Here is a 15,947-nt window from a genome sequence, read left to right as displayed (position 1 = left end):
GAAGTTTCATTCCCTCCTGCAGTCTTCATAAAACCTGTTACAACTAAAACTGATCTAAAACTCTTTACTGATCAGGATGATTATTATTATCCTGATACACAGTACTTATGCATATGGAAATTAACAGCTTTCCATTGGTGCATATGCATAAGACAACTAAGTTTTGCTCAGAGAGAAAACCAAATTTACATGAACAAGAGCACCTACTCAGGCGTGCGTGTGCAAAATCACTAGTTAGGTCTTCTTTGTCATGAACAAAATAAGTAGTTTTCTAATTCATAAATTGGTTCCTTCCTTGGCCCTTTGGAAGGACTTTTAGCTCCACTGTAAGGTCTCCATTTCTAAATAAGGTACTGAGCAGGTCTAAGAAATTTATTTTTAATGAAGAGCACTAGAGGCGTAGTATAAAACTATTTAGATTTATGAATTGCAAATAGATTAAACCTATTTTAACAGGAAAGTTATTCCTTTCAACTTGAGGTTATAAATAAATTCAAGCTGGAAAGAGCATCAAAAAGAAAAGAATGATAAAATGAACACTCCATGCAACTCTCCTGGCCCCATTATATACTATTATATATACGAACACGTAACTACCATTACAAATCAGCTCATCATTTAGGGATCTCTAACACAATGACATATTGTATTCTACTAGCCTATTTCATATTCTTCAAAATAGCATACTTTGAGTTGTATACTGCCTGTAATATGCATGTGCAACACCCACTGACATCAAGAGGAGTGACATATATGAAGCAGACATAACACATCACTATTATTTGTAAGGCAAGAATAGTATTTTACCCTTTATAAAGCATTAAAACAACTCAAAACCTTAAAATCTTAAACACAAAAGTGTTTCTACAAGCTGAATAATACCTACTCTCAAATCAAAGTTGCCATGCACAGGCTTTCAACAATTAATTCCAAAACCTGATGCCTTTCTTTTTGAAACGCAAATGAAAGCATCCAAATAACAAACTCTATAATAAAACAACAAAGAAGGAACCAAATTTCCTTCTAGACTACCAATTATAACAGTAGGCATAACAATTAGAAAAAAGAAGCCTACCAAATTGGCTGAAACTACAGAGCACTCAAAGTACTTTCCACTGACAGCATCTTCTGTGTCATGGAGCGGTGGATGCATACAGTTGTTTTAGAACTTCTAGGGTTTGTGTTTTGTTGTGGGTTTTTTTTTTTTTTTGGTAGACGCTTGAGAAGAAGACCCCAAGTTCATCAGAGCTCACCAGGGGAGACTCAAAGTAAAGATATACTCAACGAATGAAAGAGATTGCCAAAAATGTCTTTTATAATAATAATAAGTTGAAATGGTATGCTTTTTGGAAACACAAATGTTGTTTTTATGTAATTTCTTCCCTTCCTGTGCTCACTGTACACAGTGCCCATTTGGGGGCTTGGGTACTACGACAAGTCCTGCAGGACCTGAGAAATGATCTGCAATAAGTCAATGTGACAGTTCAAGAACGTTTAAACAACGTTTCCAGACCAAACCCAAAGCTTTTGATACCCCAAAACTTTCTCTAACGATGTGCACCCGTCACATCGCCGCAGTTTCTCGGGGTTTTGGGGACCGCCGCACCGCGCAGCACCCTACCTGGCTCACAGCACCCATGGTGATGGTGGTCAGTCTGGCAGCACTTGTCCCTCAGAGGCATTTTCCGCGGGCACCACCTACTTCCCTTTTACATCCAGCAGCGCGGTTCTGCTGAAACAAGGAAACCAAGAATCACCTCCGAAGAAAGAGAGGGCAAGAAAGCGGCTCCAGGGCGGGCCAGGGGCACCCTCGGCGGGGAAGCAGGGAGGGAGGGAGGGAAACCGCCGTGCTCGTAGCGCACCTCACGGCGCCCAAGCTCCCGCTCCCCAGCACGCCACGCGTGCCCGGCTGCGGCAGGTGACAGCGGGAGGCGGGCAGGGAGCGCCGGGCGGCAGCGCCTACCTCCGGGCGGACAGCCGGACGGACAGCCGGGCTCCCCCGCCCCGAGCTCGGCTCCCCTCAGCCCCGTCCCGCCGCGGCGGCGGCCGCTGACCCCGGAGCCGGATGGGCACGGCGGAGGAAGTGACTGCGGCCGGGCGCCGAGGGGCCGCGCACTGCGCACGCGCCCGGGCCGCCGCTCCCCCGCGGCGTGCAGCACAGGTGCCGCTGGGCGGCCGTTGGGCGGCCTTTGGGCGGCAAGGCACTGCCCGCCGGTGGGGTGCTGAGGGGCGGCCCCGGGTGGCGTTTCTGCCCTCAGCCTGCGTTATTACAATTGTTGGTTGTTTTTTTGTTTGTTGGTTGGTTTGTTTGTTGTTTTTTTTTAAGTTCTTCTGGTAAATTTTGCCGTGAAGAAGGGTAAATGAATGTTTCCGTGAGGTGTGTTCCCAAATCCAGTCAGGGGACGTTGGTGTGCTGCGCCGAGCAGGCAGGCACCTGCTGCCTCCACACAGCGGGTGTCTCACAGAATCACAGCATCATCTAGGTTGGAAGAGACCTCCAAGATCACCGAGTCCAACCTCTGACCTAACACTAACAAGTGCTCCACTAAACCATATCACTTAGCTCTACATCTAAACCTCAAGGTGTCTGCCACTGCTCTGCTGGTAGCAGCTCGGCGGAGTGGGAGGGTAGCACTTGGGTTTTTTTCCAAAGGAAAGGACACGAGTAAGTCTTCTTCCACTTCAGGACAAGTGTCCGTCATTTAAGGAAAAGCTTTTGTAGGGAAATGTAAGAAGTAAACACATTTATAGTAAAAATGATGAGTGATGGTACCAATCTGCTGTCAAGCTTCAGCTTGTGGTTGAATCACTTCTTGATGGAGACAGGATTCAGGGTTTCAGACAAAGTTCAAAGTCAAACCTACTGTCCATGTTATATCTTGCTCACCCTTTTTCAAATCAGATACGGGGAGTTTTTACTGTCTGACCATGAACTCATAATACAATCTCCTTTTAAAATACGGGTATTTATTTCACCAGTAAGTCATCTGTTTCCAAAGCAGCAGGAGGCAAAACTGAAACCCATAAAGTCCATCTGGGTTTTGATTAATGAACTTGATGCATCTTAAGTATCAGAGGACAGTTCAGTCTAGAGTCATGTAGCACAGTAGCAGAAGTCAGTTGAAACTGTCATGTTACACATCCAAACACCGGTCTCTGCATATATCCAGAAGTGCTCTTATCTTGATGAGCGTAGCTACATCCTGAGCTCAGCTGCGTTTCAGACACAGACAGGAAAAGGCTTACCTCCACCCAATCATGTAGCTGGCTGTGCTCAGTGCGTGCATGTGGTTACAACTGCAGAGTTCGTGGGTTACAAAGCGCCAGGAACACAGCTGCCAACTCATTTTTGAGCAACAGCCCACTGACTGTAGCACTTTCCCAAGAAGTAGCGAACTTGGAGAGTTAACGTTCCCTGCCTCCCAGGAGGCAGATATCAGGTTCAAAGTAAGATCATCTTCCATTCTTGCTGATGCCACTGTGTTGTTACAAATGTGGAAATAGGAAGAACGCAGCTTGACTTTGTATCTTGGTCGTTCACCATGAACGGATTCAAAGCACTAGCACAACTACCAATATCCTTTTATGGAGTGATCCAAAAAAAAATAAGAGAGACAAAAGCAAACTGCAAAGCATAAACTCAGCAATGGATGTTCAGAAACCTTTGGTTGCACTGGCAGTGACAGAAGAATTTACAATGCCTTCTGTGAATGAGTGCCACCAGCTAGCACAAAGAGAAGTAAACACAGTCATTGTTCATCTCTTGGTAAACTCATAGTGAAAGACCTGAAATAACATAAGGCTGCTAACCTTTACAGATTTCTTATAATCCCAGCCATCATTCATCACAGTCTCAAAAGGGAGATGTTTTACACTATTCTAAAACAGTCATTAAAAATTCCACTGTTAAGCAAAAATCTTAGATAGGCATGGGGTCCTCAAAGGTGGGCTATCCAGTAGTGGTTTCTCCACCCATTCCTTGAACCTCACTGATAAAATCTAATAATATTGCCCCAGTGCCAGCTCCTTTATGGGGACAATGCTTAAAGATTTAAAGAGTGAGAAAATTAATCCAGTGCTGGTGAACCACTTCATGGAATCAAGCACTGGAGAGCAAGAATGCCTGCCCAAATCAGTGGCAATGGCATTCCTCAATTCAGCACCCCAGTGAGGCATTTTTTAGCATGTCATCATCCTTTGCTAAGGTCCAGCTCACTATTTGATGTTTTACTGTAATAGTCATCTCTCAAATATTGAGTTACCTTGACAGCAGCTTATAAACATCATCTTCTAAGTGCAGGGATCAAAGATAACGGACAAAGCAAAAGCATATTAGTGCTACTTCTGCTAATTCTTTAATTATATTCATTCCTCTTTAGTTTCAAAACATCTTTTCTCCCATATCACAGGCACAATTTTAGATATAGGTCAAACCTCATATAAAATCATAGAGCAATTTAAGTTGGAAGGACCCTCTGGAGGTCATCTCACCCAGCTTCCTGCTCAGTACGGGGCCATCTTCAAAGTCATATCAGGTAGTTCGTAGCCTTGCCCTGAAAAGTTTCAAAAATATCCAAGAGTGGAGATTCCGTAACTTCTCTGGACTACTTCCCCTGTGTTTAACCACTCTTCCTGTGATTCTTCCTTTCCTTACATCCAATCAAAATTTCTCTTGTTGCGCCCTACAACTATTCCATCTTGTCCTTTTCCTGTTCACCTCTCAGAAAAGTCTTGTTCCACCTTCTTAGTAAACTCCCACTCAAATAATGAAGCATAGGGATTATATCCACTCTTTATGTTCTCTTCTTCAAGCTAAAGAACCCAAATTTCTTCAGCCTCTCCTTATGCCGCATGCTCCAGCCCCTGCAACAAGTTTGGCTGCCTTCCTCTGAGTGCTCTTCAGCTTGCAAATATCTCTCCCACAGTTGGGAGCCCAAACTGGACACAGCATTCCAGATGTGGCCCCACAAGTGCTAAGTAGAGGAGAATAACCCTTTCCCTTCACCTTGATGCCTTGAGGAACCCTGTCCTCCACCACATCAGCAACTCCCCAAGTTTCACGTTATCCACACACTTGCTTAGAATACATTCCAACTCATCATCCAGATCATCAAGTATGTTACACAGAATAAACCCCAATATTGCGCCTTCAGGAACACCACCCGGCCAGTTTTTCCATACCTACTGGTAGTCCTCCCACCCAGTTATATCTGGGTTTGGTTACAAGGATGCCATGAGAGTCCATGTGGAAACCCTAACTAAAATCAAGGTAAATGACAGCCTCTGCTTTTCCATTGTCTACCAAGACACTCATTTCACCATAAAAAACATTGAGATTGGTAAGGTAAAATTTGCTCTTCTATCTTCCCCTTGTCCAGTTTTAGTAATTCCGGTTAAATGAAGATTAGCTACTCTACTATTTAGCAGGTTTGGGGGAGGAGGCTGTGTATTTTTGGAGGGCGACTAACTAACAGCTGAAATCTCATTCTATCTTAAATGCATATTCATAACTTTCGTATTCCAATCTTAAGGAAGACCAGAAAAATGGGCAGTGTTGAATGCATGTAGGAATCTCAGTATCTAAGCTGACCTTATAACTTGTTTCTGGGTGGAAGACCCTCGTTTATATATTGTTGGGAGTAATTCATCATATATTTCATAATATAACCAATTAGTGATGTTGGCAAGCAAATGCACCCAAACTTTGACCAGTCAGATAGCCAGTCAGGTGCAAAGTGCCTGTTACAGATAACCAGCACAGATCAGGAAGATACTTGCAGAGAGGAACCCCTTCACCTAGTGGCTGGACATCGTGCGTGAGAATTTCTGATCCAGGTGTAAAGCTCACTTAGCAACACTCTGCTGCAGTTGTTCATGCAGCAGGATAAGCTGGGAATCAGATTCGAGTTTCTTTGTTTAAATGAAGAACAAGCAGATGATGTTTCCTAACTTTGAAAAATGCAACATTCAGCCATTAAATTTGAGAGAGAATTGAAATCTATAAATAAGTTATAAAAAACCTTATTGCATAAAAATAGGGCAAGGGGTTCTTTGCAAAAACTGGTAAATTTTCTTTTTGTCTTACACAACTAAAGAAAGGTTCAATGAAATTAAAAGATGGGCATTTTTAAAGTAATAAGAATTTTTCACACAGTCCATAATTACCTTGTAGAACTGGCTACCAAAAGAAATCACCGTGACAAGAATTCAGAAAGGTTCAAAGGTGAGCATCTATGTGAATTACAGTAATATTTAGGTTTAATATTAAATCAATAATAAGGTTTGTCCAGCTGAAGAGTATTTTGGCACTAAAATATTACAAACCCTTTCCTTTTTAAAACTGGAACAATTACCCATGCGTACAAAAAATCTCTGAGACTTAAGACTGTCACTATTATTTGTGACACTGAACAAAAAGATCATGCTAATTGCTAACTAATTACTGCTAATTATTAATAATTGCCTATATATAGGCTAAGAATCCACTGCAGTCAGAGCTGGGGCTTGGCACACCTGCTTTTCACCTAGCTAACATGGATGCTGCTAAGAGACAAACGTCCATGATACAGCAGCAGTATAGGTTTTGGTAGATCTGTGTAAACCTGCCCAGGCCACTGTACACTTCGGCAGCTAAGCCACAGTGCAGTCCAGTTTGCTATTTGCAATTTTGATGTTTTTACGCTCTCAGACAAAAACCACCTTTTTTTTTTAAATCAAATTGTTAATATTCCAAGCATACTAAAAGAAAGAATTACATCCCGCATAGGCTTTGTTACTGCCATCCCCTTTCACAGCACTCCAGGTGGCTGCTGCTATATTCTGCTCTCTAGGTTTGACTACTTTATCTTTTCAAAAAGAGAAAAAAAAAAGGGGGGTGGGAAGTTCATTACCTAATGACAGGTTCTCAGGTAATGAAGACCTTAACATTCCATTATGAGTGCTATCATTTCTCTTGAATATCCCTCTTTCCCTCTTAACATTTCTACTAACAAAATATGAAATTCAGATCACTCTTCTGACTTGCCAGGTGCATTCATAAGTCCCAAAAATTCCTACCAGTTATTCTCAAGTAATTCTGTATGTGTTTCTTGTTTGTGAACCAGCAGTTTCATTTGGACCTCTGTAGTCTCAAAGGAAGCACCCATCTTTCATGAACTCATCTGCTTATTCCTGAAAGTACTGATAAACATTTAGCATCCGAAACAACCTGTGGCAATGATTTCCACAAAATCAAGCACTTGCAGAATTCTTTGTGTGTTAAATATGCTGAATATTGATTGCCTACTACTTCCTGTAGGAATTGCTGCAGAAATTAGTGAATTATTATTAATTTTAAAAATAATCAGTTTAAAAATAGATATTCAACGTACCAACATATTCAACATGTCTCCGTAGCACTTAAGATTTTGTACTATTCCAGCTCAGTTGTCTGTTATGCAGACTGGGAGTTCTAGTTAACTTAATCTTCCTGTGCACTGAAGCTGTTTCACCATGTTTTGGCTACCATTGTCTGTGGTTTTGGTGGTTCTGTTATATCATTCATAAGGAAGAATCATTACAAATGTGTGTGGTATCTAATGAACATTAATATTTCATAGCCAAACCACATACAGTGTTAAAAAGTGCAGGGTGCTCTTCAATATAACAGAAGGATGAAAATACTCCTGATTCATTTCATGCAAATTCCAGGCATAAAATACATTATAGGTGAGTTTTTGAGTTTAGTTTTTGTCTTCTGGGTAATGATCTCAACAAAACCAGCAGACTTAAACAGCATCTGTTTGTTCATTGCGCTTTAGATTATATGGAACTGGTGACGTGTTTAGAAACAAGAGTTCTGTTACAGCTTGATGATCAAATTCTTTTTAAATTGTTTCTCTGTTGTGGTTAATGGCTTTGAGAAATCCAAAATTCAGAGAAATTTCTCTTGGCAAAGAAAACAGTTTCATACTGGATTATGTTTCCAAGATGTATAATGACATATTCTAGCAAGGGAGGTATTTTTTGGTAGAGGATATTGAAGCATTATCTCAAATAGTTTTAATAGTAGGGTTAGTGTCCACTGAGAGGTTTTGTTCTGCCAAAGGGCTGCTAGTAACACCTGCCGAGATGCCTTGCCATCTAATTTATACGTCCAAGAGCTGTAAGATTCGATTAGCAAAACTTTTGCTCATACCCTCTGACCAATGACTCTTTTTTTGAATTTGGGTGCATTTTGGATGAAGCACCTAACTTCACAATAGCTCTCCCTAGGAAAAGTAGTTCTAAGATGGAGTGAACTAATGCTGTGACACTGCAATGAGCAGAGTTCAGTTTGGCAGAGACGAAGGTAGAGTTCATAAACGCTGGAGGATCTCCCATGTCATGTGAGCTAATCAAACGGTGTCACAAATCACAGTCATACTATGTTTTACTGCACATACAGATATTCCAGCATTCCTTAATACACTGCTCTTAGGTTATATTTCTGATTTGATGTGGCCTCATGTAGTGTTCGCACTGATAGTATCCTGTGATGAATGATGCATTCCAGATTAAACAAAATGTAGACATAGAGGTCTGAGAGCAATTCAGACTGTTTCAGGCACATTAAGGCTCCTTTGTTAGAGTCTCTACATCCAGGATGGCCAGATGGGTAGAACATTCACCAAGGCAGCAGAAGACCTTGATTTCTAAATCCTAAACTACAAATTGAGACCCCTTTTGTTAAGCACAAGGCACAGTTCAATCAGGAATGCAAGAGCTGGGGGACTAAAAAGAGATTAACAAAGACAGCCTGATTCTATTGAGAATGCGATTAACTTGGGGAAGGGGAAAACAATACTGAGTTCTGCTTGCAATTCCCGGAGCTGTTTGTTTATTTATATCCAATGATGCTTAAATGGGAAATGCATAAATAAGTCTTTAGAGCACAGACATGTTGACTTTCAGATAAAGGTGGGATCACTTAGACAACTCTTTTTTTGTTGGGTCAGTCACTATGAAAAAGTACATTAAGAGTTTTCTATACACCACAAATGAAGCAAGATGTGAACTAGTTCTCCCCATGCCATTTTCTAGCCCAATACAACTTGCTTACAATAGTCACAGTTTTAAAATGCTTATATTTATATGCCTCACATTTCTGGTGAAACCTTAAAATTAAATTCATTTATATTTGCATCAAATCTACATTTGCATAACTATAAAGTTTACATGACCCTTATACGTTAGACTTGGTAGTATCTTATGGAAAATCCCTGGTCTAGAATAGTTCCGAATCTTAGTCAATATGTGCTCCAGTCCAACAAGTAGCTGCATCTTCATTCTCTGTTCCCCAGTTAGCACAACACTTCATTACCCTTTGGGGATGAAAATAAACTTCTATATGTATTATCTTACCCATAATTCATTTATTTACAAAGTTATTAAAACTCATAATTAACTAGACCTCTCATGGGATCTAATTTTCTTCTGTTCTTTCCGGTGCACTGATATAAAGTTTAGCAAATGGAACAATTTGCAATGCATCTCTCCCCTAGGAGAGCCTCATCATCATCTGATCACAGATTTCACCTCTTCAGTGTTTTCCCTTTGCACCCTACAACTTAGATTCTTGGTTACAGAGTGATCCAACCTCACATGGAGGCATGAAAAAAATTCCACTCTAGAAATATTTAGCTTCTGATTACATCTCTTTCCTGGAAAGCATGCACAGGTGGTTCAGTCTCCAGCAAGGATGCATGGAGATTGGAATCCAGGTTTCCCATTTCAGTGCTGCACCGTTTTCTAATAATAGTTTCTCATAGAAGAGTTAGGTAGCATACAGAATAAATACTTTTTTAAAAAAAAAAGTCTGTACAGCTGGAAACAATGGAGGAGAAAAGCTTTGGTAAACTTCAGGTAACAAGAAGAAGCTCTTGAAGACATTCTGAGTCATCAGATCAGTGTGGCCAGTAACCTTCTTTGACACAAGGAATAAGGAAAAAATGACCAACTACATTGAAGACGTGGCTCAGGTAGTTTATGAGTGGGACTTGGGCATATGTGCCATAGGGAACTTACCTCAGCTCTCCAAGAAGTTCCAGTATTCTCATTTCCTTCTCATGGATCGCTAGCAGGTACAGCATGATTTTCAACTTAAAGATAATTTGTTTTACATATTTTTCTTTATGAAAGGCATCATTCTGTGTAAATAGTCTTCTTACTTTTTGTTCCCTTTTAGTTTACTGTTACCTACCTAGCTGGGAAAAAATTGTGCTTCTCACAGTACTGATGTATAATCTAACAACAACAACAAAAAAAAGAATCTCATCAAATATATTAGGAAACGTGAAAAACTTGCTTACAGTACTATGAAATGATTTGCATCTTCTTACCACATTCAGTTTTCATCCAGTCCAGTGATTTTTTCCCTGCACAGTCTTCCTATAGAATGAACATAAAGTTAATTTAATTCATGTTCTCATCCTTGATTAATCTGATTAATAAAAAATACAAACAGATATGCAACACTTTGAGATGCATAATTCCAGAAATCATTTAATTGAGAATTATATTTTAAGGGTTTAATTATACTTATGATATGCATTAAGAAATGGAGGAAAATGCATCTGGATAAGCGATTTGAGGCAGAATGCAGGCCTTGTCTAGCATGCTGACTCACAAGTTGATTATGTCCTGTACCACGTAGTGCATATAAAACTATTCATACCCATGAACCTTGTGAGGTTTGCAATCAGTATAAAGCATTAACAGCTGTCTCTTTCTTCTGCAGGTGATGGCAAAAGATACAGACAATTGAAGACAGAAGAAAGAGGAGGGAAGAGAAGACAAGAATTCCTAATCTTTTCATGGAAAAGATAAAAAAGTATACTCCTTATCTCTAAACACAGTGGTGAGGGGAAGGTATTGGACAAAATTGGACATGCGACTATTGTTTCTCTGTGTGTGCACAGACATTATGTGTGTGTTTATATACACATGCAGACCTATGGATACAATGTGGCAAGGGGAGGGAAGCAAGGGGAGGTAATTTAGGGAAAAAGGAAAGTACAAGAAATGTATTTGGGAAGCATTTTGAAGAAGCAAGAATGAGAGAGATTCATGAGGAGAGGAGAGGAGAGGAGAGGAGAGGAGAGGAGAGGAGAGGAGAGGAGAGGAGAGGAGAGGAGAGGAAGGGAAGGGAAGAGAAGAGAAGAGAAGAGAAGAGAAGAGAAGAGAAGAGAAGAGAAAAGAGAAGAGAAGAGAAGAGAAGAGAAGAGAAGAGAAGAGAAGAGAAGAGAAGAGAAGAGAAGAGAAGAGAAGGAATTTGGAAAAGTACAGAAAAAATAGAATGAAAGAAGGTAATTGGGTGCAGTAGCTTAAAATTATGCAAGTAAGACAGACAGCAAGAAGCATAGCTGAAAAGGGTAAGAGGTAGGTACAAGCCAAGGAAGAATGAACAAGCAGTATGTATGAAGCCATGCTTCCTGTGGTTTTATGACTTGTAATGAGATTATCTTATGTGCTGACCATTTTCTCAACATTTGCAGTATGAGTAAACAAAAAGTATAAACATAAGCATACAGGCCCTAGGTCAGAGTAAATCTAGAAATAATAAGATTATTTCTACTCAAAAGGAAAAACCTACTTTCATGAGCTTATTTATAAAGTGTCTGTGTCTATAAGTAAATTAAGTCATATATTGCAGGACAATAGCAAGCTTAAATTTGGGGGGGAAATTCTGATTTCATTAGCAAATCGGCAAGATCAAGGAACAAATACAAGTACTTCAAGATGTTTGAGGGCAAACCATGAAACCATGGAATAAAGAAAAAAAAAAAAAAAAAAAGGAAATTGAATTTCAGAAGCAATGCTGTCAAAAATGCTAAGGACAAGAAGTTGTAGAAATCCAGTTTATAAATTAGCTAAATGCAACTTAAATAATCAGCATAAAAATAGTTTCGTAGAAAGACAGACTACAAGTGATAAATTGTATGATGGCATGAGAGAAAAATGAAACAGTGCATTGCCTAATGAATACCAGTAAGTAGCAGGTAGCAGATAAGGTACTCTCCATGTGTCTACAAGAGAGCAAGCTTTAATAGAGTCCTCTCTTTTGGACGGAAGTTTAACAGTATCCTTTATGCATATACTATGTATCCATCTAAATGAACTGAGGTACAGCTCTGCCCTCAGTGGGAGATTCTGCCTGGTTCCGTTCAGGTTGCAGGAATGTTGTAACACTGAGACCTTTAGCACTCTCAAAATTGGCTGCAATGTTCAAAAAGGTCCCAAAGCAATTGCAAGACTCAGAATGACAGAATGTACAACTGAGTAAATCTTTCTTCCAGAGGAAGTGAAGCTAGAACTACAGAAAAGCAAAAAAAAAAAGAGATGAAATTCATTCAAACAGACAGTTGATTGCCACTACATTAAAGCTAAATACATTTTGCATTTGCACTGCAGTTTAGATATGCCTCTTGGATAGCAGTACATGGCATGTCTAATTTGTACTGGAAGTCCAAAATAAAGGACACTTCAGTTAAAATAAAGTCAATGTCAGTAAACAAAAGGTACAAATTGGGAGGTACAAAGCACAACACAAATCTGAACAAAAGAGACTGCGCAGTAAATGTGACAGAAAAGATTGACACAAGGCTGTTTCTAGTTCAGTGTCCAAAATCCCTGAATGCATAAGAAAGACATACACTAAAAACTCAGGCACCAGAAGGTTTAGAAGTGGTGACAAAAGTAGTATTCAGCAATAAGAGGAGCAGGCAGTTAAGTCAAGCAACATCATTTCAGCAGCCTCTGTTCAGGTTGGAAATAGAGAGCAATGAAAAATAGTTTCAAGGAATCAAACCTCAATCAGAAAATGAATCCTTATAATGAGCATGGCTCACCTACTCGGATGCTCACCTACTGGGTCTCTTAAACATTTTGTCAGTACCTGTGTGGCTTGCCAGGCTAATGGAATTTAACTGAAATGTGACTGGCAGAGGATATTTTGGCAGAGGATATTTTTGTCCATGATTCCTGTCAACTCACTATCCCACAACTTTTCCTAATTTTTTTAATGTGTTAAAGAAAGGGCTTGTGTGAAAATCAAGATATTATTCATTCATCAGTTGAGCACATTCTTCTGATACTTTCTCAGAAATAACTTAGGATGTGACGTTTAATTGGCCACTGAAAATATGTCATCCAAGCACCATGCCAGCTGCCTCTGAGGTGAATTAACGCCAACATTTGCTTCATTTCTAATACATCCTCTCAAACTCATTGCACAGTTAATATATCATTTTGTATTAAGCAGTATAGATATTAGAAAATAGTTCTGCAAATGATACTAATTTGGTCTTGTCACTAGTCAGGTAAATATGTTGTATCTCACCATTTTTATGGTAAAGAGTATATAGTATAGACTGGGTTCCAGGCAGCTAGTGCATTCAGTTAGTTAGGTGCAAAGGAACAAGTGACAGACCACATAGGACTGCAGTAGCTGTGGACTATTACGTAGCAAAAGAGTAGTTAGATTGCATTAATTCAGCATTGATGTTTATCATGCTGTAGACACAAACATTGGAATAGGGTAAACACACAATTCCTATTTAATGAAAAAGAAAAAACAAAAGGCAAGGATTTAAAAAAGCTGTCAGCTTCAGTCCCCCCAAATACTGAAGCAAGTAATGGAAGACAGTATTATTTAGAAGATAAGGGGAATATGTAAAAGCCAACATGTATTTTTCAAATACAAATTGTGACAAGTCATCTAATTTCCTTCTTAGTGATTAATAGGACTTGAGAAAAGAGAATTGGAACCTAACAGGATTTCAGGAAGGCTTTTGATGTTCTGCTATGTGGTATCCTCATTCGCATGCAAACTACAGTGACTGGAAAACTAGATGGAAGGAGAATTTATCAATGGTTTACAGTCAAAGTAGAGAATTATTTGTAGACTTTATCCTGGTCCAATACCATAAAATATGTTCTCTCGTAACTTGGTATATTTCTAAAATTTGTAGATTTCAATTTGAAGGATCTGAAAACACACTGAGGGCCAAAATGAGAGTTTTAAATGAGTTTGGTGAATTGAAAGAATAGTCTACAAAAATAGGACATAGTTCAGTTTGGAAATGTGAAATTCAGCTCTGGTAAGAATAGACATTCTGTGGGTGGTAAGCATGCATTTATAGTTAAAAAACCATACAGGGTAATAAAGTATAGATGGTACCAGAGTCTACGCATACAAGAATCTCTGTGAGTTATATTATAAATAGGAGAGTTCTAATATTGGAGCTACATTCTAACAGACTACCAGAATGGTGATACTTACCACAGAAGGCCAAATAAGTTAGCGACAGAAAATGATAATAATGAAAGAATTCGGTTACTTGCTATCATAAGGTTAAGATCCCCAGCAATATAAAAGCTTGTGCGAATAGTCCATCTTGTGATTGCAAAGGTTATAGACAAAAGGAGATTAGACTTCTTCAACAGTAGTATTCAAATTTTGAAAAGGAAAGGAAAATTTAGAAGAAGCAGTTTAAAAAAAAAAAAAAGGTTTACACATTGGGAGGGAGATTTTATGTAACAAGAGTCATTGAATACCCTCAAGATATCAAAAGCATTTAAAAGCAAAACAACACCAGTGTTATTAAACTATAAACAAATATAGTAAAATACAGAAATAATCTAAAAACAAACAAGCAAACAAACAAACAAAAACAGTAATCATGTCCAAAAGATGAAAAAAGCACAAGGAGAAGTTATATGATCTTAAATGCAGATCACAGATAAGTCAAAAACTTCTATTTTGAAGAAGTCCTAGTTAAATGTTCAAAGCCTTTTTAACCACATCAGAAAGAAGCTGCTCACCAGACCATCAGTGGAACTGATCATTGATCACAAGCAGCTCTCAAGAAAGATAAACAATATGAGAAAAAGCTAAATTACTTCTTTGCATCTGTTTTCATTGAAGAGAAGGTCAGAACAGTTCTTAAAGCAATTATTCACAAGTGATAAGTCTGAGAAACGGTCTCAGTTTAAAGTATTAATAAAAGAGGCTTTATAACAAACCAATAAAAATCACTGTACTAAATTACAAGGACATGATGTTAATCATCCCAGAATTGTGAAGAAATGCAAACATGAAATTACTGAGCATACTGTGGTATGTAACCTATGGTTTAAATCAGTCTCTAAGGCCAGAGGTCTGGACACTGACAAATGTGCGATCAAGCTTAAAACAGGCTCTAGGAGAAATACTGGGTATTACTGGCCCATCAACCTGATTTATATTTTCAATCAGCTTTCTTTCTAAATAATTAAATATTATATTAGTGGACACATGGGTAAATATAATGTGCTGGCAAAGAGTCAGCAGAAGTTCTGTTTGAGAAGTCCAACCTCACAAATCCATTAGATATCTCTGACAGACTTAATAAGATAAATGTCTTTGGATTGGTATGTTTTTTTTTTCTTCATAGAGACTCATAACAAAGGCTCTTAAATAAGTTACTCTGACATACATAAGACACAAAACTAAGAATAAGGTTAAATAATCATGTTTTACAACAAGAAGAAATTAGCAGTGGACACCTCGTCAGAATCTGAGGAAGAATTTTTGGTGTTTGATGCAGTCATAACCATATGGAAAAGGGGTGAATTGTGAAAGGACATAATTTTGAGGTGATAAAGTATTCTGCAAGTTAGACAAATATAAAGCTGACTGAGAAGGAATCCAGGGAGATCTCAAAGTACTGAAAGACTTTTCAATAAAAACAACCAAATTAAATTTGACAAGTATAATACCATGCAGGTAAGGTAAAAATACCCTAATTATAGATACATAACAGGTGGTTCATACTGTGATATCCATTATCTTTCAGGAAGAAGTCTGGAACTACTAATGGTGAAAAAAGCGAGATAAAAAGATTAGAAATTACAAGGAAAATGAAGAGAAAAATAAATTCTCATGTTAC

General features: G+C 38.8%; 1 protein-coding gene and 1 long non-coding RNA gene across 7 annotated transcripts in view; one reads left to right on the top strand and one right to left on the bottom strand.

Annotated features, from left to right (window-relative positions):
- Positions 1-4,553, bottom strand: part of ZNF800 (zinc finger protein 800) — an 18,289-nt gene extending 13,736 nt beyond the window's left edge. Inside the window, exons 1-2 of one of the 4 annotated variants that reach the window (XM_040549603.1) lie at positions 4,492-4,553; positions 1,622-1,729 (exon numbers count right to left, since the gene is read on the bottom strand). In XM_040549603.1, coding sequence (XP_040405537.1) covers positions 1,622-1,682 — 61 coding nt within the window. In that variant the 5' untranslated portion in view covers positions 1,683-1,729; positions 4,492-4,553. Of the gene's footprint in view, positions 1-1,621; positions 1,730-1,862; positions 2,118-4,491 lie in introns of those variants that run through there. The other 3 variants (XM_040549595.1, XM_040549586.1, XM_040549610.1) reach the window with 3 other exon arrangements.
- LOC121066200 lies at positions 2,197-15,947 on the top strand. 3 transcript variants are annotated; one of them, XR_005817577.1, is made up of 3 exons: positions 2,197-2,377; positions 10,757-10,887; positions 15,855-15,947. It is a non-coding gene; the product is annotated as an uncharacterized LOC121066200 (long non-coding RNA). The 3 variants fall into 3 exon arrangements; XR_005817570.1 differs by having other exon boundaries at positions 2,197-5,269; XR_005817583.1 differs by lacking the exon at positions 2,197-2,377 and adding an exon at positions 6,176-6,223.

The sequence above is a fragment of the Cygnus olor genome, chromosome 1 (genome assembly GCF_009769625.2).
Source record: "Cygnus olor isolate bCygOlo1 chromosome 1, bCygOlo1.pri.v2, whole genome shotgun sequence".
Classification (NCBI taxonomy): Eukaryota; Metazoa; Chordata; class Aves; order Anseriformes; family Anatidae; genus Cygnus; species Cygnus olor.
The sequence above is the reverse complement of the archived record's forward strand: the minus strand, read 5'-3'. Positions and strand labels throughout refer to the sequence as shown.